Consider the following 23485-nt stretch of genomic DNA (forward strand, 5'->3'; position numbering starts at 1 on the left):
CTCGGACAGAGCAACACACTTCATTTGGGAAGTGGCCATCCTCGTCGATCTTGAAATGAAAAGTAGTCCTCACAGCTCCGCCTATCCCCTCATAGTGATAGTACAATAACACAAAAATATCTGGCAGACATACATCAAGTGAGTCAGCAATGCATTTATCTGGAGTAATAAACTCTGACTCGGACTGGGATCTTCCCCCCTCTGTATCCTGTTAGATCCGGTTTGATTTACAATTGGCAGTATATAAGCAGACTTTCCCGGCAGAAAACAACAACAAAAAAAAAAAAGTCAAACTAGGTTTGTAGATTCTGCTGTTTGAATTAAATTGAAAATCTACTGTGTGTATAACAAAATAAAACACTGGAATATAATGATAAATAGGCACAAGCACATAATCAATCCATCTGCTGCACAAATAAATGCTATTTCAGTTAGTGAGTATTCACTTATCAACCTGTCAAAAATACCACATGCATAAATTTCTGCACAATCATATTTGAAAAACTAAGACCCTAAAGTGTCTTTCTTTCTAGTGGGCCTCTAACCACAAGCGTCCTGTTAGGGGATCTTAAATCTTATTTGACACCAGAGAGCTGATAGCAGCAAATTAAATTGTGACAAAAGGAAGTAGCTGGGTCTGTGGGAGTGATGTTAATCTGTCAACAGGCTTCCTCTCCACAAACAGCCTGCAAACTCAACAGCTTTGTCACAAGATAGTGGTTAATGAAATTCAACCTGTGTTTTACAGCATGAATAACTTGAGTTTCATTAGTGGGCACAGTGTTGCACTGTGCTGTGATGGTTCGGATGATTACCGGCCTAAACCAGAGCTATCCTCTTTTCATTGACATCTTCATAAACCGCTATCTAGACAACCACATCACCTCAGTAATTTGGCCACATTTAGCTGATCAATTACAAGTTGTAATGGGTGCTGCAAAAACCCTAAATCCTGTGTGTGGTCTTGGGCCTGAGCGCAACACCTTCACCACTCCTTGTACATTCTCCCCCTGCGAGCCCTGCCTTTAACAAACACTGCTCCTGAATGACTTCTGAGAAGAACAGTCAATATAAGTCTCCTGAGTGAACCAGAGAGCCACAAAAAAATCGACTCCAAAGATAACACACCTAATTAGCAAGAAATGGCAGGAGAGCTGTGTTCTGTAAATAAGCAGCATATGCATTATATTACATTAAATTGCTAATATTTTTTTCCTTTCATAGTTTGATCTCAACAAACCAAAAATGCAACAAATCCCCACATCTGAGAAGCTAGAATCATCTAATGTGTTGAAAAATGTCTTAATTGCCAATAATAGATCATTCATTTTGTATGTTAATCAGTGTTAAGCAGCTCTACAATGTTTTCACTTCCATAAATTGGAAAATATTTAGTTCTTTACACATTTGAATTTCAGGGGATCAAAAGAGACCACTGTCTTCATTAAAATAGGAAAGAAAGTCTTTATCTTGAACACACTAACCACTGTGTTAATATCTGATTGGATGAGCTCATCCCCTCCACAGTCTTTTATTGCTACCTCAGCTTCTGAACTTTGACAGTTTGGAACCTGAATCTATAAAATACTCAGTGCAGCTACTGGTTTGAACCTGTCAGGCCCTTTAAGGACATTAAAAACACCACAACAACACTCCATCTGGTGGAGAAATGGTTAAGCATACAATTTTTTAAAACAAATCAAATCAAAATAACTAAAAGAACACTGATGTGAAGACTTAAAATAAAACACAATTCCCTAAATATCATTTTCCATTAGTCTGAAAAAAATATGAAACATAGTCTTTCACACAGTGTAAGCTAAAGTTAAAAATAAAGCTCATCAGGATTAATGGACATAGTAAACAGAATATTATCTGGTGTCTCACTGGACTCTAGTCAAAGTACTGACACATGAATACTCTTAAGATAACTGCACTCACTGACAGTTAACACAACACTTTTAATTTGAAACACTATGGACCATATACTGATCTCAATTAGCTAGATTGAGTTTAAGAAAGTGTATAGCCCCACCTAGTGTCATTTAATACAAATAGCACCCTTGACAAAATGGACAGATTTTATTACCCACAGACAAATGTTGGTAAGGTGTAGCACCTGTTTCATGCACTAATGTGGGTCATAATTTAGATCTTTTATCAGAATAAGTGTAGTTCACTCACATTTGTAGGTTTAAGCAGTGAGTCCTTTGGCTTTTCATCGTAGGACTCTGATTCACAGTCTGAGATTTGTTGCCCATTGTCCTTTTCAACATCCTCCACAGACTCATCCAGATCACTGTCTGTGTCTATAACAGGAAGGTCATCTAAAGAGGAAAAGACAAGAAAAGAAAAAAAGAAAATGCATATACATTTGACAATATAATCTTAACTTAAGGTCTACTTACTAGCATTTTCTAGAGTTGTAATCTCGCATTATATGGATCAGTGAATGGAAACTGCTCACCTATTAATACGTGACCAAACTTCCTCATAGGATGACAACCAACTCAACTACATAACAACTGAGAAAATTCTTGAAAAAGCCAGTAAGTGGACCTTGAGTTAAACCAACATTTCACACTTTCAGAACTAGCCACTTCTCTCCTTTCTTGCAGAGAGTTAGATGCGAAGATACCACTCTCATGTCTGTATTGCACATATGATGCTACAGGGGATTGTTAGCTTGGGTTCGCACAAAGACTGGAAACAGGGGTAAAACAGCTGGCCTGGCACCTCTACAGTTCAACCAACTACCAGCACCTCTAGAGTTCTCAAATTAACATGTGGTAACTGGTTTGTTTAAGCAACTCAAAAACCGAAGGGTAAAAACAACAAGTTGTGGCTTTACAGGTGGTAATGGGTGGGACTATTTCTTTGCCTGTCACAAATTTCCTGGTAGCTAGACAACTTCACAGTGATAACAAGACTCCCTGAAGTTACTGTGCCCAGGCAGGAAATAGTAAAAATCTATTTGTATCTTCCATACGGACGTAAGAGTGGTATCTTGAAAGTTGAACTTCACAGTCTGACTAACCCATGATGGACTAACCCAGACCTCATGACTGACTTAAATTACCTTTATCAGTGCTGAGCATGCGCAGGTCTCTGGTGTAAGACCGTATAGGAGCCACGTGTCTCCCTGGTCTATGAGGACGTTGTTGCTGCAGTGCAACAGCTATGGGTTGATGCTGCTCCTGCTTCTCATCGTCGGATGGTTCACTGTCACTGGAGCTCCATGCAATGTGCACTGGGTCCTCATTATGGTGAACGCTACTGGTCTCCACTGGGCAAACAAATACATAAGGGGATAATATCATAGTCATTATCAAGCTAAGCAATCAAAAACTAAGAGACATGTCCACAGGGCTGAATGGCTAAACTCTACATCTGTAAAACAAAAAGAAAAAAAAAAAAAGTATGCACAGGCACTTCTACTATCTCAGGCATTAAACAGCTTTCATTGCTGGTTCTGCCCTACTTTATATTTTCCACTGTCTAAATTAAGAACAGAAGAAATCAGGAGTGGTTTATTGTTTGTTATTTTTCAGTACTAGTGTCACACTTAAATGCTTAATTGTTCGTTCTTTCACTTTGAGAAACATGAGTTTTCTGCAAACCGTCATTTTTAATTTAACAAAATGAGCAAAACATTGCGAATGTAAGAAGTCTGCTGTCGTTAAACTATCTGATCAAAGAATAAGTAAACGAGATTAGGAGTGTGAACAGACATACAATGATAGCTTTAAGTACTTTTTACAGTTTTTGACACCTGGTTAGATTCAGAACCAAAATGGTGTTGAGATTTTACACCCAGCTCTAGAATAAATGGCCTGCATAGTCAATGTATATATATATATATATATAAGAGAATTTATGGAGAGACATACAGACATTATGGTGTTTGGCACTATACTGTCCAGCCCTAAACGCCACACCACTAGTCTGAACAACAAATTACCTAAAGCAGGGGTCTGTGCCAACCTTTTCATGGCAGACAGTTTTCTTCCTGATGACTTGAGGTTCTGCAACAAAAAATTATCGACACCATCAAAAATGTAATAATGTGAATCCATAATGTCAATAATGCACAACTTTTCTGCAGTGTTTACCAAATAAATTCATGGCCTTTTAAGAAAATTCATTATCCTTTCTAGTCATACTGGTCAAAGAATGATGGAAAACCAAACACTAAGGCCAACAATTATTTATCATTTAAGTACATTAAGTTATTGACATTTATATCACATTTTGTCCATACGTCCCAGTATATAACAATAAATCCTAGTAATGTAATAAATCAATTTGCCTGACCTTGACTCATGTGTGGATTACTGAACAGGCCTGTGCGGCAAAGGGTCAGGGGGCCCCTGAGGGCCTCTCTATGAACTGACTATTAATATTTCTTATTTGAAAATAGGAGTGCTCAGTTAATTGACTACAAAGATAGGCAAAACTATCTCAGAGAGACGCAAATTGATTACAAAAAGACACTAACTGCGTCAATTGTAGTAGTTTTGTGTCTCTTTAAGTCTGGGGGTCCTATATACCAGAGGTGGGAGGGGGGCTTTTAACTTGACTTTGCCCAGTCGCCCATTGTCTCATAATCCATCCATGCCTGCACCAAGATAGAGGACAGAAAATTGATGGATGAATTAACCAATTAAAAAATAAATAATGAATTTGTTAAATTAATTGTTTGCTGAATTACATTTTCTATTATGGCAACAGTCTCCCAACAGACAATGTTACTGTCTTCAGCAAGCATGAAAAGGATACAATTATACAATATTCAGCACTTATGAAAATGAAATGTAAGACTTTTTAATACCTTCTAATGCCTTATTTTTACAAAACTGACATTATTGCATTATAAGACCTTCAGATACCCTGAATGCACTAAACTTTGTTGAACTTTATTGACCTTTATCACCGGAGTGTCCAAAAAGCTGTCCCCAACCTTCTCCCAACTCTTGGCTGAAGACACGGATGAAAGTGTTGATGGGTCTCTCCCCACTCTTTGAACACCATGTTCGACATCATCCGGAAAGAAAACACACTGTATATCCTTGGAGTACTTTTTGCGCTACAAAAGAGAAGGAAAAGGAGGATCAGCTGTAAAACGTTTAAACCTAACTGAATGAAACGACTGGTTTGATAGCTCCTACTAAGTTAGCCTAATGCTGACTGTTATGATCATTTTACCGGGGTTTACCATAACAGATGAATTACAAATAGACCTGAGTATCTGCGCCCTGGTGTAAGTAATTTAAATCTACATCTGGTGATATACGACTGTAGGGGAACTCCTCTCAGCTGTGGGCAGGCAGAGGCAGATGACATGTGTTGCTAAAGCTAACTAGCCGGTGAGGTTAGCGTTAACTGGCTAGCAAGTTAGCTGACGCTAGCGAGCAGGTTACTTACCTTTCTGGAAGACATAGCGACCAAATAAAGTAACGTTAGACCACTGTTGTTGTTCACATGTTATATAATAAACTCTGTTTCATTAAACCATCGCTGGGAAGCGGCAGTTTCCCAGCAGCTAAAAAACATGAAGAACAAACTTGCAGCGGTTTCACAATCTGAAAAAGGGGTGTGTTTGATTATTCAACAGCGTGGACGGGAGGCAGGCGGGCCTGTCTGTGTGGGCTTCCCATTTAAAATAATGGCTTGCTTCAATTGATGGACAGTAACTTAACACATTACATTACATTTTCACTACTTTTCTGCATTGAAATAGTTACAAGTAAAAAATATTGCATTCAAAATTTTAGTCAAGTTAAAGTAGAGAAGCATTACCAGTAGAATAAAAAAGTGAGTGAGTAATTTGTTATGTACATTATATTATTGGTCATTGTAGTATTAACGCATAGGCAGAATTTCACAGTAAGCCAAGTAGAGCTTAATTTTAAGTACTTTAAATTATCTTGACTGTGGTGATCCATAGCAAACAATAATTTAAATGTGTTTTGTATGTATAATCAAAATCTGCAACAGCTGCAACACAAATATAGTGGAGTGAGAAGTACAATATTTCCCTTTTGAAATTAAGCAGCATATTAGTATAAAACATATAATGGAAATTTGTAGGTAATTACCCCAGATTGCACTAAAAATTTGCTTAATTTGAAGTTGCAACATGAAAATGCTGCTTAAATGTTAATGCATCAATATCAACAACCCACATAAAATAATACTTGTCACTTTTGCATAAGGAATCTTGCAAAGCAGGACATTTATTTCAACAGTATATTTACACTGTAGTCGTAATATCTTTGTTTGAGTAAAGAATCTCAGCACTTCTTGCAACACTGGCTGCTTGTATGGACCATTCGTAAACAGGTTTGTTAAATAATCAATTAATGAAATACTTAAACAACCCAATTCTCCTCATTACTGAAACTGTACTTCTGTTTTTATAAACCTGACTCATTCTGGAGTAACATGACAACCCTCCCATGGACTCAAAACGTAATTTTATTACAGCAAATCCATCCGAATCTCAACATCTTTCAAATAGCAGGTTAAACATACAAAAGCTCACTTAACATACTTGTTTTTTATTAAATATGTAAAAAGCAGGTCAAGTTATTCACAAATAAAATGCAAACATGCAACACGTTGTTTTTGGGGAATGCATAATGAGTGGGACATGAAAAAAAAACATTTACCATTCATTAATTATTGACAGTACAAGTTTACATTCCTTTTCATTTACACAATAATATATGACTAAAGCATTATGGTGCACTGCCCAGTTCAATATTAGTAAATGCAATATTAAGAAAGGGTATACAATGTACTTACTGGAATATAGCATGGCAAATTACTCAGTGAACCGACTCATCTCCCTAAGACCTGTGGTTTAAAAAAAAAACTGTAACAAACAGCTGAAATCTGAACAGACCACAAGTTCCAGCTGAAGTTTAAAACTTAAAATGCTGTATTATAAGACTAGTCCACAATAATGATTCTTCCTTCCCTATGTTTATGGCATACCAAGTAAATTCTAACACCAAACCACCTTGTATGGTGTGAATGACACACTGTGGAGCACACTGATTATCTGAAATTGTGTAATTTGTGAGGATAGCTGTTAAAACGGTCATAAGTTGGCATTATACTACATTTTATTCACAATTCATTGACTGTATTGTCCTCCTTCATGAGGATGCAATTCATCTTGTACTATTCCTAAGGCTTTACAACAATAAATATGGTGAGGGTCTATGGACAGATTGTCCAATACAGAGTCAAATGTCAGTGCAACATATGGAAGGAGGTTAAATAAGAGCTACTACGAGCCCTTTCAGGGCTTTGCTTATTGCATTCTTGTGATTAATATTGTTGATATGCAAAATAAAAACAAAGTAAAATTAAAAAGGACAGAAGCTGGGAAGTTAACACTTGCACTGACAGGTAACCGTTACCTGTCTAAACTTCAGCATTTCATCACATCTACTGTAGGATTTGAATTGACTTTTCCACCCACACAGTCCTTGGAAACTTCTGTGATGGTCTGAGCTTGTCTGCTGGTGGAGGTCGTCACCACAAACCTGCCACAGCAGTTCACCAAAAGTCACGAAAAACATCGAACAGTGAGCAGAGGGATACAAAAAAAAAAACTGTGATGGTGCTTCTATTCAGGAGGTTGCTTCATGTGCTCAGTCTTGGAGAAAACAAAAAAATAAACCATGAGGAAAAATTAAAAATCCTTTAACAGTTCTCACATATTAAAAAGAGGGGTGTAACTGCAGTGAGGGATGATGGCAGTCAGTATTCATCCTGTTCCTCCTGCTGATCATCTGGTGCCTCCTCTTGGGCTTGCTGGTCCACTTCCTGTCCATCACCCTCAGCCAGCTCCGCTCTTTCCTAAAAAAGGGACACAGTCACTCAGAATAGTTTGAGGCCAACATGTGATTTCACACAAAGACTGTGTTCTTATCTCTTTCAACCACACAATAACTTCCACATGATTTTACCACCAGGAAAATGGCATTCACACCATTTACTGGCGTACACTGCTGCAAAAACTCGTAAGTCAGAAAAAAAAAAAAAAAACAACTTCCAGCTGTTCTGAATCCTGCTCGGATCAATCTAGGGTCATGTACTGACCTGATCATCTGAGGCGTAAAGGACCTCCATTAGCCGCTCGACAAACGGGGCATTTTCTTCACCCTGTTCCTGGCACAGCAGCTCCACCTCTCGCAGCTTGCTGAAGTAGTAGTCCCTCTCCTTCTCCACCCCTTCCAGTGCCAATTTTAATGTGTTCACCTACAAAAATAAAATTCCTAAGATTATTTTTAGCTTTAAAAATCAAAACACACAATACTGCACAGACTTTGATAAGATGGTAGGAGATGAGCAATCACAAGATCAACTGGACAGTCCTCAAAGAACAAACACACACAGCCTTTGATTTAAACTTGTGAGTGATTCACTCTAATAAACTGTTACATGTTGAAGGACTCAGCTAAATTAAGGTGCAGCAGGAATAAGACTGAATCATTGTGTAACTGATACAAGTTGTCTAAAGTGCACAAATTATATTTAACTAGAGTAATGCTGAAACCATAAGTTGATTAATTGATTATTATATGGACTGCTACTTAAAAATTCCATTTACGAGATTTCAATAATATAGCAACAAACAATTAATTTTCTATGTATGTATCTAGTGGAGTAATGGCATCCTTTGCGGGGAGATTGAAGTCACACCGACTATGTATATGTCACAAACTGGGTTTCTCTGTTCTTTGTTTTGGTATCCGGTCCAACACGTGTGCATGTGACTCCCTCCCTGTTAAACCGTTGGCCCTCCCCCCTCCACACAGTACGCAGCGTTCAGGTGAAAGCAACCTTCCAGAATTTCCTCCACTGAAGAAACCATTTTTTTCGGCTTAAAAGGCCTTCGACGCAGAAAAAAGTAAGAGCACAGGCAGACTGGCCATAGGGACTACCAGCTCAAATCCCGGTCGGCCCGTGGCCCGTCAAAACATTCATAAAGTTTTTACATTCATACCGGCTCTATCAGTCTCTTCACTGCCCGTCATGCCCGTGCGGCCAATCCCAGCGGATAAGGCCAAGGCTGAATTTCTTCCCCAGTCCACCTATGGAGCCAATACTGGTCTGGCTTTACTGAGATGGAGAGCCCTACGGAGCTCCTAAAAGGCTCCAGCTTGACTCAGAACTGGCTTTTCTTCTACTCGATGTGTAAGTAACTTGATGGCTACATGATGTTACATGTCTGTTTTCATTAGTGACCAGCTAGAATGGGCGTGATAACGTTAGCCAACTTGCTGTTACCAACATAGTTTTTGTGTTGTTTATGATGTTAGTTGTAGAGGTAATTTCTTAATAAACTCAAATAATAATATTTTTGACAGCAATCATATTCTGTATATGTGGATAGTTCTGTAACAGGGTTTTACATTGATTCTACATATTCCTTTTCCCCCATTCATCTTTACAAAACCACTTTAAAGGAGCCACGAGTCAGCATTTGTCAAATCTCAAGGTCTCACCTAACTTGGCATAAACTTTTTTTTCTTTATAAGCAATCATCATCCAGCACAGACAGTGCCAATACACTATTTTTGACAAGTAAACAATATATTTACTTTCAATTTCTTCCACTGTTTAATTTTCACGAGACAAACAACAGCCACAGAAAACACCAAACAGTTAAACAATTAGTTAATAGTAGTTACTTGTTTCTGCAACAGCTGTGTTGCTGATCATCTGTTGATGCAAGGTGTATGGAAGGGCTGCATACCTAATATAGTTTTTAAGGTGGATATAGACTCATTGAGATCATGATCAGACTGGGGCGTCGAGTAGCTCAGTTGGATGAGCATCCGCCCCATGCGTAGAGGCTACAGTCCTCGCTGCAGATGGCCCCGGATCGAGTCCCGCATCGGACAAGCCCTTACCTGCATGTCATTCCCCCTCTCTCTGCCTCCCCATTTCCTGTCTCTCTCTACTGCACTATCAATAAAAGGCACAAAAAGCCCAAAAAATAATAAGATCAGACAACATATTATTGATCCCATAACAAAACCAAGTTGTACATTACTTTTACACTGGAACTGGAGGAACTAATGATAGTGAAAGGGCAGAATGGAAATCGGAGGCAGATTTGGTGTAAGAGATTAAAAAACAAGCTAAAGAAAAATGTGTAATGTATGTACAGGTTGATGCATTTCCAAGTTTGTGTTAAGCACCAGCTGTGTAAGCTTATTCCAAAAACAGGGAGTGGATGTGTTCAAAATTTTATCCATAATTCAGTCACACTCATCCAGTTTCTTCTATGAAAGCACACCACCCCTCTAATCACTACTGCACCCATCAGTACAATTCAATCATGACAGACAGTGCTGGAAGCAAGCATGTGAGCAATGTGGTGAAAAGACTTCGGTTGTTGGGTTCACAAAGATAATTAAATATTAGAATCAATAAACATAAACATACCTGCTCGGTAAGATGTGTGACCTGTGCTTCCAGTTCTTTCTCTCCTTTGGCAGGAGTTGCTGTTGAAGGGATCTTTTTGGCTGACGAGGGTCGGGATGTTGGTGTTGAGGACTTGGGGGTTGTAGCAGTTGACCTTGATGCTCCTAAACGCAAATTAAAAGTTTATTAATCAGGGATGGATGAATTCTTCACCAACGCCCTGAAGCAAAACTTAGAACACAGAGACATTGTGTAATTTCCTGTGAAAGAGTGACTCTGAAACTTATTCGAATTCAGACCTCATCATAAGAGTTGTTGCTATGAAAATAAATGTTCTCCTGTCTCAGCAGGTACCTCAGTGCGTAAATATTAAAACATGTCTGCATGTCTACAAACATTTCAGAACATATAAAACGACATACCTTCTACTGCATCAAAAGGGATATTTGCAAACAAAATCAACATGAATCATTTGTAAACTTGAGGCTTACCTGCAGTGGGGGAACTGGCTGCATGGTGGGACTTCTTTGGCAGGTTGAAGATCTGCTCACCGGGGTCAGGTGGGGGAATGGCATCCTGACCCTGTCTGGCTGCAACCGGGTCATACTCTTTACCGTCGTAATTGGCATCAAAGAACTTCTTAAACCACTGGATGAAATCAAGATTGTCCTGAAATCTGCCTTTGACAAGTTTCTCCACAGGAATAATCTGAATTAAGGAGTAGAATGGTAAGTTTCATAAATAATATTGACGATAACTGGAAAAAGATAAAAGTAAGGTTTACGAAACTCACCTTGTCCACATTCATCCTTTTGAAGGACGCTTGCAACAGTTTGAAATTGTGAATGTATTCATGCTCCAATTTAGCTTGAAACTTGACCTTCTTAAGACTGATGCAGCCAGGGAAGAGCAGATCCATGAACTGGCAATAGGCAGCTCCTAAGAAGATGTAATAAAATGTTAGTTGAGTATATAAGACCTTGCTGGTAACTATAGCAAACTGACTAAAGCTATAGGCTCGGATTTATCAAGTTTGCAACAAAAAGTAGTGCGACAAAAATCCCCTGGAATAACAAAGAGCCCAGGAGCCTTTTCTGTGTCCAAATTATTGGCCTTGTTACCTTAAAAAGAAAACTATTAGTGCATGCTCTTGGTAGCATGGCTAATATTAACTGAAGCCTAGTTAAACTTATATCCTTTGAAAAAACGGGGCACCAGCTCAACCTGGTAGTGGGTAACTGGATGCTATCAGATAAGACTCATATACATCCAACTACAGAGCACAGAGGAAGTAATCTACATTAAAAAGGAGCCTACACCTAAACCAGTGTGAGTGTGTAAATCTCTCTTTGTGTAGGCAGAGTGATTGAAATTGGATTACTTGGTCACAGCGGGAGAGCACGACAGGCTACAAGTTTATTTATAGACAACTCTCTGCCAGGGAGAGGTGAGCATGTTTCCACAAGTTGCTGTAACTGCCAGCTTAAATAGAAAATGATTTGAAATGAGAAGATGTAATCTCTGCAACATACTTCTCATCTCAAAAAGCCTCTTTGACACATGCAACACAAGGACAGGGAAGAGGATAAGAAGAGGAGAGAAGGTTTTCATTCTGTTCTCACCTGAGGAAAGCTGTTCCACTTTCGTATAGTTTAGGCAGAGAATATCGTTAACCCAGGCAGTAATGTCATGCCTGCTCATAGTCTCCTGGGTTATTGAGGTAGAATATACGTTGACCGCCATCCCCCAACTGCAACAGAAAAACAATAACACTCAAAAACAAAAGCAATGCAATAACATGTAGGAGCTGAGAGAATAAGAACATACTGTACTGTATCCACTCAATGGATTGATTGCAACAGTTAGGCTTGGCAAATCCAGCAACTGTAGCTACTTTACATTGACTAACTGTGATGACTTTTATTCAAAACAACTTGCAAATCAGATCACATTCTGCAAGCTGAAATAAAGTGCTTGGTTTTCCCTTTGACATTGGAAGCCACTCAGCAAGAATGCATGATGATTGACTGATGACAGACTGACCCATGAAGAAGCCCAGGGGCAGAAGTGTACTAAGGGAACCTACAAACATTTGACCCTTCGTTGCTGTATGTCACAGTACCAGTATCCACTCTCTGCAATGAAAATCTATCCCATACTCTCCAAGTGCACACAATGTCATTCATTAGGCAAACAATAACATAGTCAAGGCTCCAAGAACACAATTTCTTTTTAAAACAATAAGGTTGGACTTGTAGACTGAATTGCGCATGTACCAATGAGAAAATTTTATAGTGGCCAAAATTTTCTCAGTATACAATACTAACCTGACAATTACTTAATACGTTTTATATCTGTAGAACAATATTTTATATACAGCAGAGTGCAAAGGTCCATTTTCCAAGACCATTTTTACATTTATTTAAATGGGAGAGTGGTCTCAGACGTTTTGACACCACTGTATATTATGGAATAATGGGTCAATTGTTGCATGATGGTTTAAAATGTGTCAGTAAGTTAGCTGTGTTGCTACCTTTGGCTGCAGCTCTTTTAAAACTTTTTCAGCACATTCATCTCCATCTTATGAAAAACAAATTTATCTCTACACCAAAAATCTTCCTTGCTCAGGGAACACAGAATATACAAGATATGGTGATAACAAACCATTGCTATATTCACAGCTGGGCTTTAACAGGCCCTATAGGGGAGTTTTTATTTTTGTGCCAAGTATCCTTTAATTAATTGAGGTCTATATACTGAAAGCATACAATGGGCCAGGAAAAATATCAAAGAACTCAAACTTTGATACTTAAGCTACAGATAAAACAGTTACACAGACTGGCAACAACACACAGTGCTTACAGTTTCATGTGTTACCATCATTCCCAATGTTTCACACATTAGGTGTGTACAGGTATACATGAGCAGCTAGACCAAGCATACAGTAGACCTCAGAAACATATTTTGATCAATTTTGACAAATTTTCACAGTTACATTGATCATGCTGAGAAAATATCAGTTGCAGTTTGCATGTGCCTTTCTTTTTAACTGCAAGGGAAAACATAGGTATGTTTGTGGAAGTCAGTCATTTAAAGCCCAATCAGTAATTGTTTGACTATATAAATTGCAGATTCTGTACATTAACATTTACACAGTTCCCAGTTTATTAGGTACACCTAAGTAAAACTAATACAACAATCCCGCAATAAATCCTCCCTTCATGATGGTCATGTCTGTTTTTATTGAAACTGTTTTAGAGTTGTTGATTGAACTGTGTGATCATTTGGGAGGCTGCAGTTTTGTGGTGCAGCTGAATTGTACTGTGTTATACTGGCATATGTTTCTATTATTTTGACCTCCCCATTTACATCAATGATACGGGAAACAACAGAAACAGCTCTCTGGATAATTTAGAGCTGCAACAATTAGTCGATTAACTGATCAGTCCATCAACAGACAGTTAACTGACAACTGTTTTGATAACTGATTACTGATTTCATTCATTCAATTTGGAGGATTTGTTGTTTTTCTTTCTCATATGACAGAAAATGTAATCACTTTGGGTTTTGGACTGTTGGCAAGACAAAAAAAAAAAAACAAAAAAAAACATACAGAACAATTTTGTTTTTACATTTCATAGACTGAACGATTGAGCTGATTAATCAGATTAATTGATATTAGATGCAGCCCTAGTATAATGCAATACAGTTCAGCAGCACCATAAACTGCATCCCCTAAAATTACAATAAAGTTGAATTAACACCTCTCTGAAACAGTTCCAACAAAAACTGGACATTATAACTGTCATGAAGTGGAAGATTTATTGCAGGACTGCTGTATTAGGCTTCACTACTTTTAACTTGGTAAACCTAATTAATTGGCAACTGAGTGTACAATAAAGTAGAAATCAGTAATATCTATCATATACATTTAAACAGTGCGCACTCATTTCCTCTCCAAAAAATTTTAAACTGCAGCCTGACCATTTCAGCTTACTTCACTGATGGGGAACAGCAGGACAGCTGCATTAAAACACCCCTCTTATTGGATTATGGCAGCGACTAATATGGTATTAAATCATGCTAAATCATCGTCGTCATCACCATCCACTAGCAGACACCGGGGTATGCAGGATAATAATAACCGTTCATCATTAAAGTTAGGCTATGGTAGCACTGCAAGAACAGAGCTTCGGCTGACTGATTCTCTGGGAAGGAGGGAAGGAAGGAAGGAAACTGGGCCAGAGGATCTCATGTCAACAAAGCGGATGTATGTGCTGCTGCTAGCATGCTTTGTTAGCCGGGGCAGGGATAGCCACCAGGGCTGGGCTGATGCCTGGATTCATACAGAGGGAGAGGAGGGGGGGAGGGGGGGGGGGGGGGGGGGGGCTTGTATGGCAAGTAATGAGAGGTTATACACAATGAAACATCCCTCCAAACACACATCAATAGTGATATCGAGGGGTATTAGGTAGCTGCGAAGTGTCATGTCACGATGGGAATATTCTAGCAGCAGCAGGGGCGGCTGTCTGTGTACTCCTGTCATTTGACAAGCTGCACCGTTTCAACCCACTCCTCCAAAAAATCTGCCTGTGCAACTGCGTACCACTACACTTGATAACGTTATACTGCTGCCAGCAGAAATTCGGGGTGCTACACACCAGCAGAAAGAGGGTTTATTACGTTAACTTGAGAGCAATTTACGCCATAGTCTCAGAGCTAACATGACAGGAGACTGGGAGACAACAGGGGGGGAAATCAGCGGATGGTTGCAAAGCAGGACCGACAGACGTCGAGGAGGCCAGAATGCAGGTTTCTGTCAGCAGCAGTGTCTGTCTTTTTTATTATCCTTTTTTCTTACATGAAATCAAATGCGGCATTACACCGATTTACCTGTAGGCGCGCTCTCCCCGCACTGTATTTTTCCTGTAAGGAATGATGTTGGTTCCGTTGTCCGGGACGATGTCGTTGTTATTCTCTCCATTTGGGGAAAGGGCTTGGGTGGGACCGGGCATTTGGGTCTCTAAAATGTTGAACAGATACTCTGTTCTCTGTCTGGCCGGGAAAAAAAACAACAGGAACGATGCAAATGCTAAGAAAGTGCTGCACCTCCGGGGCTCTTTCCCTCTGTCTGCTTATTCTTCTCAAATCTCTGCCCTAGTGACGTTGCTGCACCCTGCACCACGTGACTGCTGGGGTTGGCTGCCTGTTCCTTATGGTGGGCTATTTCAGTACACCAAATTACATTGATCACTTGATGTGCTAAAAAAGCATCATCACCGGTCAGATCAATGCGTGATGCTTTTTGACATGCAGATCAACTTTGTGATTTTGCCATGCCACTCATCAGATGCTTAAGAGACAAAACCCAATCAAATGGGAGAGGATGAATTTGATCAAAAGGAAAATGCAGCACACCCAGTTTCACCCTCAAATCCTCAGATGATAATCAAAGTTCCTTGGCACTACAACACCCACCAGATGTGGCTAAAATGAAAAAAAGCAGGCAAATCCTGAGAGATAGAAGTGGTGCTTATGAAAAAGATGACCACACATGGTAAGTAATATAATGCTGTTTTGATTACTAACCATATGAATCAACGCTAACATTAAGTCAACCTATTTTGCAGCATATAAACATTTTATGAATTATTTATAACACACTATAATTTAGTTGTAAGTAGGGTTGTAACTATTATTTTCATTATTGATTAATCTGTCCATCATCGTCAAAGAACTAGTGAAAAGAAATTGCAAGAACACAAAAATATTTTTTGTCTGACCTAAAGTCAAAAACCCAAAGATATTTAGTTCACCATTACACATGACAAAGATAAGCAACAACTCATGTATTACGAGAAGCTGTGAAAGTGAAGAATGTTTCACCTTTTTTTGCCTGACAAAAAAAAAACAACTAAAATGATCAAACGATTATCAATACTTTTTTTTTTTCGTTTAATTCATAGTAAGCAAATGTAAGTGTTTATTGTCAACAACTCTAACACCACCTGTGGACATCCATAGGTGGAGGCTGGTGTATAAACAGAAAATGATTGACAATATAGTATTACTCAGTTGTATTAATATAAAATATGTCTTTATAGGAGAAGTTATGATGGTTGACAAAAACTGTACATTAATAAACACTTATAATGTCTTTTTATCCGGAATACAAATATTATATTGCTTTATTAAATATTTATATAGTGCTTATAAATGCTAAATTCAGGAACTTACAGTGTTACTGAATCAATCAATTTAAATAAAACTATAAAAACACATTAATTCAACTGTAAGTTTAAGTAAATGTTTTAGGGAAACGAATGCTGCAATGATTAGTCAATTAATTCTGATAATTGTTTAATTGTTTAAGTAATTTTTAACCACAAATTCACTGATTCAACTTTTTCAAATGTGAATATTACTTAGTTTTATGAGTTTTCTGTGATAGATGATTGTATGTTTTTGGGTTTTTGGACTATTGATATAAGGACTGCAATGATAAGTTGATCAGAAGTCAACTATTTTGAAAGTCGATGAATCCTTTCACTTATTTTATAAACAAAAATGGCAAACATTTGTTGGTTCCAGCTTCTAAAATTGAAGCAGAGCAGTAACCTAAATATCTTTGGATTTTGGACTGTTGGTTGGTCATAACAAGCATGTTGAATAGCGTTCTTGGAAATTGTGAGGGGCTTTTTTCCCTGTGTAATAGCATAATATAGACTGATTAATGAATGATGAATCAAGAAAATATAAGTAGATGATGAGTTGTATCTGCAATATTTTTATTCCATTCGAAAATTGTGAAAAATGCCCATCAAAATTTCCAAGAGGCCAGAATGAAGTGTTCAGATCTTTACTTTTGTCCTGCACATAGTTCAAAGTACAAAGATATTTAATTTACTACCATAAAGGTCTAATACAAGCCAGCAAACTTTCATATTTGAGAAGCTGGAATCAGTGAAGTTTTGATTGATTATTAAAATGGTGGCCAATAAAGTTTCAGTCTATCAAATAATCATTTGATCAACTTATTTTGGCTCAAAAATGTATATAATTTCATAAATATTAGGGGTGTAACTGTGTTTGTCCATACAAAGATCTCAGTTCAATGGTGTTGTGTTTAAAATCCAAACAACACAGATCTGTGGTTGCTAAGCTATCTCCTGTTTGTACTGCCACATCTGTTGTTTTTAACGTTGCTTTTTCATGCGTGTGTAGTACATTACTGGGCAACCACTCACAATGGGACACAGAACACTTCCTTGTTTCATGCACATCTTGCTGTATTGAAATTAAAATTAAAATTTGGCAAATTATGAGACTGACAATGTATTACTACCCCCCTAATATCCAAATATTTATGTGTGAGTCAGGAAGCAAGGCCAGCTCAGTCCAACCTTATATGCACATGGTTAGTAATCAAGGATAAGAAGCTCATAGTCATAGTATTTAACTGGCGTGATGAGAAACTGATTTATGTCACATAAACAGCACTGGACTATGACACCAGCTAATACAACACAGCTACAATGTTTTACACAGGAATTTTATGCAAGTATGTCCAGCCATCCATTTGGCCTCAAAACACCACCAATGAAGTAGCCTACAAAGGCTTAGGGCAAAAGTGAAATATTTCCATTATTCTGTTATGTTGTTTTGCTGCCTTGATTTTTTTTCTCATTTTTTTTTCGTATTCTGTCCGACTTATTTTCTCATTGTATAACTGCTTTAATTAAAAGGCCACCAAAGGTGTGTTCTTTGATGGAGTTCTTTAGTCCTATAGCCATATAAAATAGATAGAGCGGCAGGTAAACATCTAAAGAATCTTAAGATCGATACAACAATCCATCTAACATCTGTCAGTCCAAAGGTCAACTCAGATAACTCAGATTTTGGCCAGCAATGCCTGAACTTTTTCATGTGTCAGCAGTGGTAATTCTGGGGGGGGTCCAACAAGTTTTTTTTATTGACACAAGCCAAAATGTTTTGCTGAACCCCCATTTGTTTCTTTTTGTGCTTTTTTGCTTTTTCTGCTATAAGTTGAACACACCCCTACCTTAGTGAAAGGAAGCATCTTCTGGAAGCCTTTAACATGCTTTTTTCCCCTCTCTTTTTTATACCATCCTGTGAACACTTCCACCTTCAATTGCAGCGTGAGCAATTATTTTTTTGGTCAAAATAAAGAGCTAAAGGATGTGAAGTACTCACACAACTCTTGGTCACCAATCTGTGTGCTCACCTAAACTCTAACTAAAACTCTACTGCCACCATCAGGCCAAAGTTGATGTCATTTTTTCACTTAAAACTATTTTTACTTGTTACATGGAGCCTATATACAGACTTTTTTAAACTCATCTCTAATAAATCATGTAAAGATAAATATGAAACATAAAATGTAATTAATTTTACACAATAATATTGGCCTCCATTTTGAGTTCTGTCTTCTAATAGAAGTTTTCACTACACGTGAAACCTTTGATTTGCCTTTTTTGTCTATTATGGTTATTTAGCATGTCCATAGCTAAAACTTGGTAAAGTCAACCACTGTTGAATGATACAGGCTTTCTGGTAAAGTCTTGCTTTAAAGATGTTACAACACATATTCCAAATTCCAACACTGTCTCACCGTGAAATGGTGGCCATAATTTACACCATCTGTCTCATTTATTCAACTTTAACCAATCACAATGAAGCTTTTAAAAGTCACATGTCAGCATAGCGGATGTACAGTATGTCCCTCGGTTTGCACTTTTGACTGTGGCAGCAGTAATTCACCCTTACTTATCTTTGAAGTGTTTTTTAAAGATTTCAGATACAATAGAAATAAATCAAGGCAGCAGACAAAATATTAATCTTTAGCTTGTGGTGAATCTGGAGGGAAATATATTTAGTATCCCCCCTTACTCTACTGGGTCAATAGTACTCTTTAGTCTTTACACAAATTCCTGCAGAGCCAAACACAAGGCACAACCAAGTACTAATCTCATTAAATGGCCAAACAGCGGATGTTAGGAACGTGTCCACTAAGTACCAAAAGCATGCAGTACTACATTGCCACTACAGTAATGCTAAAGGCCCCATCAGACTGGAAAGTGACAACTGAAGCATATTGGTCTCATCACAATCACACAACTGCAAGCACCGAGGTCCTCTTGGTACCAGGCAGCATGTGGCAAAAGTATGACATAGTCAAACTGGCAGCACAAATCTATGCTTGATGACATTTTAGTCATTAGTCTGCTGCTGTCAGGTTTTCACTGAAATTAACTTGCCACTTCCCAATCTGAAGGGCCTTAAAGTGTCACCAGAGAGGTGCAGCATGCATGGCCTGTTTCTAATAAATGTTAAAACAGTGAAGACTAAGAATTAACTAAGTAAATATAAGGCCATAACAAGTGGGACACATCCCCTCTGGGCCTATTTTTGCTCACACTTTCACATGTAGATGGATTCTTCTCCGTTGTGCTCTTAACAAAAGGGTAGGATTTGTCTCCAAAAATGAAAAACCAAAGACATATCTGCAGTTACATTACAACAAAAGCACAAAATGTTTGAGCATTTTCTCACCAACATTTTGAAAAGGAGTGAGTGATCTTAAGCGGCTGTCTGTAAGTGTGTTGCTGGGAGTTCAGACCAAAACCAGCACTGCGAATTTAAACAAAAACATGCAAAGGGCTGTGTTGTTGGGGGCTTGTTGTTTCAAGTACCAGAGAAATGATGACAATGACAATTTAAGTCTAGTTTAGGTAATAGATCCATAAACCTGAAGTCTTAGTAGATGCCAAAAAACTACACGATGGCTTCCAGTATAATAGTGAAGGAAAGGATTTTACAACTCAATTCTACAACAATTAATCAGCCAGTAAGGTGCACTTATGTGACCGGTCAACACAATGTGTTGCAAGATGATGTTGCACTGCAGTGCAGCAAAAAGTTGAGTTCAACGTTTTTGCTGAACGACTGGGCTATGCTTTTTATGCAGTGCTGATGTTTGTCTGAACACAGACATACAGTATTCAAGACTGTTTAGCTGAACATGTGGCTTTCAAATTTGCAATAGGCCTACGTGCAGGGGTAACAGTCAAATGAAGACATATATTTCAGCCAATTTATGTGTTGAGCCCAGCAATCTCACTGCATAAATCCCAAATATGAAGTGTTTTGTATTCTGGTGCGATGGATAGCTTTTGAGACGGGTAAGGGATGGGTTTATGTCAGTAACAATCAAGAGAAATGTCCTCAAAGGGACACTGACTTCTCTCACAATTTGCCTTATGGAGATGGTTATGGATGACGATGTTGATCATAGCTTTGAAGGTATTTTTCAATTCCCTGGAAGCAAAACATACTCTGCTCTGCTACCAAGCATACAGTCAATTTATTCATTATAGCTCGCTAACCTGCTACCAATTGCATGTGTAAGACATTTTAAGTATTTTAGCTATAGCTGCAGACACCATGTGGTTTCTGCACTTCTAGCCGGTGAACGTTGGTACAGGCTCAAAATTCAACAATCACTCAGAGTGGATTGGAGCCCAGAAACACAGCAAGCAGGCCAGCTATTCTAGTGAAGGGCTGCTTTGTTCGTCTTTTCTGTTCATGGTGCTTGCTGTCGATGCTGTGAAGGTGGGGTGACATGTTAGTGATTCACAGCCTAAATCTAAGATGCTTTGCAGTCTGTCAATGCTAGGTTCATTCCATTAGAGGAAAGGCAGAGCTGTGCTTGCTGTTTCTCCATTTATATCTCACCAATGGCTCTGCACTGGACAATCAAGTGGGTGGGTGAGGGGTGGCAGCTCCACCCAGCATATCAAGCCCTCAGCATTCAAAAAATAGCAAAGAGGTCACTGTTGCCCTGAGTTGGAGGTTGGACAGGTTAAAATATACTATTACTATTCATGGTGCAGAAATGTTATTGACGGCAGGAAGGGGTTTACAGAGTCAAGGATGTGTGCAATCAATTTCAGGGGAACCTCGAACCTAAGTAAAATGAGGGCAGGGAGGGCCAGTACCAGTGAGGAGGGAGCACTGGTCTATCACATCTTACATTGGTATCTTTTAATCCTTACCTTTAGCTACAACATAAGACAAAAGTTTCCATTTGCCATTTGAAAAAGGCAATTTTGCACCCAAGATTTAAAAAAAAAAAAAAAAACCAAGGTGAGGTGTGGTCACCCCGTATTCTTCCTCTCTTGCGTGCCCACTGCTAAGAAATAGCTTTAACTGTCGTTGTTGCTGATGTGGACAGAAATACGAGACAGTCTTGCTAATTTCTTTGATTTTTAAAGGAACTCCGTAACGAAGCTAGCTGCGGTGAATGAAGCTAACTCAGCTTCGTGTTAGAAGTGACAGTTAAATAAGAAACAAAGATTGGAAAGCATGCTATTACACAGTACCAGAGCAAAAAATAAAGGGTGTTTTTATCAAGCCAGACGATACTTACAGTGACGATAGTGCATCTTGTTCAGCTAACTGCCAAGTTACAGTAAGCTAATTTTGCTCCTGGCAACACTTTGTCAGAATAGTGACAGCCGACATATGCCCTGACCCTGGGTACCATCACCGTACGAACCAGCGACAACCACGTCAATACGCACCGGTTTTTGCATGTACACATCATGCTACAGGTTTCATGTCAAATTACAAACTGAAATTGTTCAGCAAAGCAAATGGGACTCACCAGTGAACTCCGCTCCGCAGGTTACAAGGTGTTAAAAAAAAGAAGCTGTTTTCCGGCTGAGTCACCCCACCCTCAAACGCCCATTCTTACTACACGGTTAGCTGAGAGCGGACACCTGATTGGACAGTGCGTCACCGGAGTGGCAGTTGATTGGTTCGCTGCTGACATCTGTCGTGAAGTAGACCAATCACGTCTTGATGCGTTGATCATTCAGAACACCAGTCAGCTTTCCGTCTAGTCGCACGGTGTCATTTCACTTTTCCTCCTGGCGAACGCAAAAAGGTTTTCATGAATTTCCATGATAACAGTGGTGAAAGTGTTCAGATCTTCAGTGCAATGTTCAAAACTGTGGCCTTTATGCAGGCTAAATTGATCATTCTCATGAATAATAGAGATGCTTTAATATGTAGACAGCATTGCAGTGTTGTAGTTGGCCGAGGCGGAGCTTATTCTTGTTTTAAACACAATCTGGCGGTTTCACTGCATCACAGTGCATCATATTTTATAGGCTCAAAAACGGTTTAAAAACAAAAAAAATTGGTAAAGTAACCAGTAACTACAGCTGTCAAATAAATTAATTGGAGTAAAAATTACAATATTTCCCTCTTAAATGTAGTGGTGTTGCAGAAAACAGAAATACTCAAGTACAGGTACCTCAGAATTGTACTTAAGTAGGCTGTACAGTAGTCGAGTGAATGCAATTGTTACTTTCAACCACTGACTACTAAATATTTATTCAAGACAAAATTGATTCTACTGACCGCTAACTGCAAATGCCTGTATTAATAAAATAATCTGCATTCATTAAGGAACACTGTGTTGTGTTGTTGTGAGTTGCCATGTCAAAGTGCTGCTGCTATAAAACAGCATAAAAAAATAGGTGCTTAACTGACTAGTTGATAGACAAAACAAATTGGCAACAACTTTACTACTTGTCTATGTTTTATATTATATTAAATGGAACATCAGAGGGCTTTTTACTGTTAGCCGAGCAAAAGAAGATATCTGAAGGTGTCATCTTGGGTTCTTGTGAATTTGTCATGGCCATTTTTCACTATATATGTATACTGTATAATGATGTTTATTGATTCATGATTAATTGACAAAATAATGGTCACATTAATCTATAATGAGATGATCCCTAGTATCATGTGTACACTGACAGGATCAGATTAACTCTAAATTCTTACATTCTTGTGGGAAAAATGTTGTTTCAATGGCCTTACTGAAGAATGCTTCCCTTTTTGTTTTTTTAATCATCCGAGTATATTTCAATACAAAGAGCAGCAGAGGGAAATACAGTGCACAAAGTTTGCATCACTGATAAAATAAGCCTGATGTTTAGCCACT

At 38.4% G+C, this 23485-nt stretch overlaps 2 protein-coding genes across 3 annotated transcripts in view; both read right to left on the bottom strand.

Annotated features, from left to right (window-relative positions):
* spidr (scaffold protein involved in DNA repair) overlaps positions 1-5594 on the bottom strand; it is a 36156-nt gene extending 30562 nt beyond the window's left edge. The window contains exons 1-5 of the mRNA XM_056390979.1: positions 5425-5594; positions 4925-5086; positions 3962-4025; positions 3080-3286; positions 2185-2327 (exon numbers count right to left, since the gene is read on the bottom strand). Coding sequence (XP_056246954.1) covers positions 2185-2327; positions 3080-3286; positions 3962-4025; positions 4925-5086; positions 5425-5439 — 591 coding nt within the window. The 5' untranslated portion in view covers positions 5440-5594. The remainder of the gene's footprint in view (positions 1-2184; positions 2328-3079; positions 3287-3961; positions 4026-4924; positions 5087-5424) is intronic.
* Positions 5595-6461: 867 nt separating this feature from the next.
* On the bottom strand, positions 6462-22248 carry mapre2 (microtubule-associated protein, RP/EB family, member 2). Of its 2 annotated transcripts, none has more exons than XM_056391936.1 (7): positions 22136-22248; positions 12072-12199; positions 11243-11388; positions 10941-11157; positions 10471-10613; positions 8116-8274; positions 6462-7872 (listed from the first exon to the last, which is right to left on the bottom strand). In XM_056391936.1, the coding sequence occupies exons 2-7, from the start codon at positions 12190-12192 to the stop codon at positions 7774-7776; spliced, it is 885 nt and encodes a 294-aa protein (XP_056247911.1). In that variant the 5' UTR covers positions 12193-12199; positions 22136-22248; the 3' UTR covers positions 6462-7773. The 2 variants fall into 2 exon arrangements, with proteins under 2 accessions (XP_056247911.1, XP_056247910.1); XM_056391935.1 differs by lacking the exon at positions 22136-22248 and adding an exon at positions 15343-15621.
* Positions 22249-23485: the final 1237 nt, after the last annotated feature.

This window comes from Seriola aureovittata, chromosome 12, assembly GCF_021018895.1.
Source record: "Seriola aureovittata isolate HTS-2021-v1 ecotype China chromosome 12, ASM2101889v1, whole genome shotgun sequence".
NCBI lineage: Eukaryota > Metazoa > Chordata > Actinopteri > Carangiformes > Carangidae > Seriola > Seriola aureovittata.

Bases quoted from the DNA above. Each gene is read 5' to 3' on its own strand.
- mapre2 (XM_056391935.1), bottom strand. From the start codon at position 15,464: ATGCCCGGTCCCACCCAAGCCCTTTCCCCAAATGGAGAGAATAACAAC. The intron at 12,200-15,342 runs GTAAATCGGTGT...TTTCTGTTGCAG, and splicing joins CGGGGAGAGCGCGCCTACAG to TTGGGGGATGGCGGTCAACG. The intron at 11,389-12,071 runs GTGAGAACAGAA...ACATCTTCTTAG, and splicing joins AGTGGAACAGCTTTCCTCAG to GAGCTGCCTATTGCCAGTTC.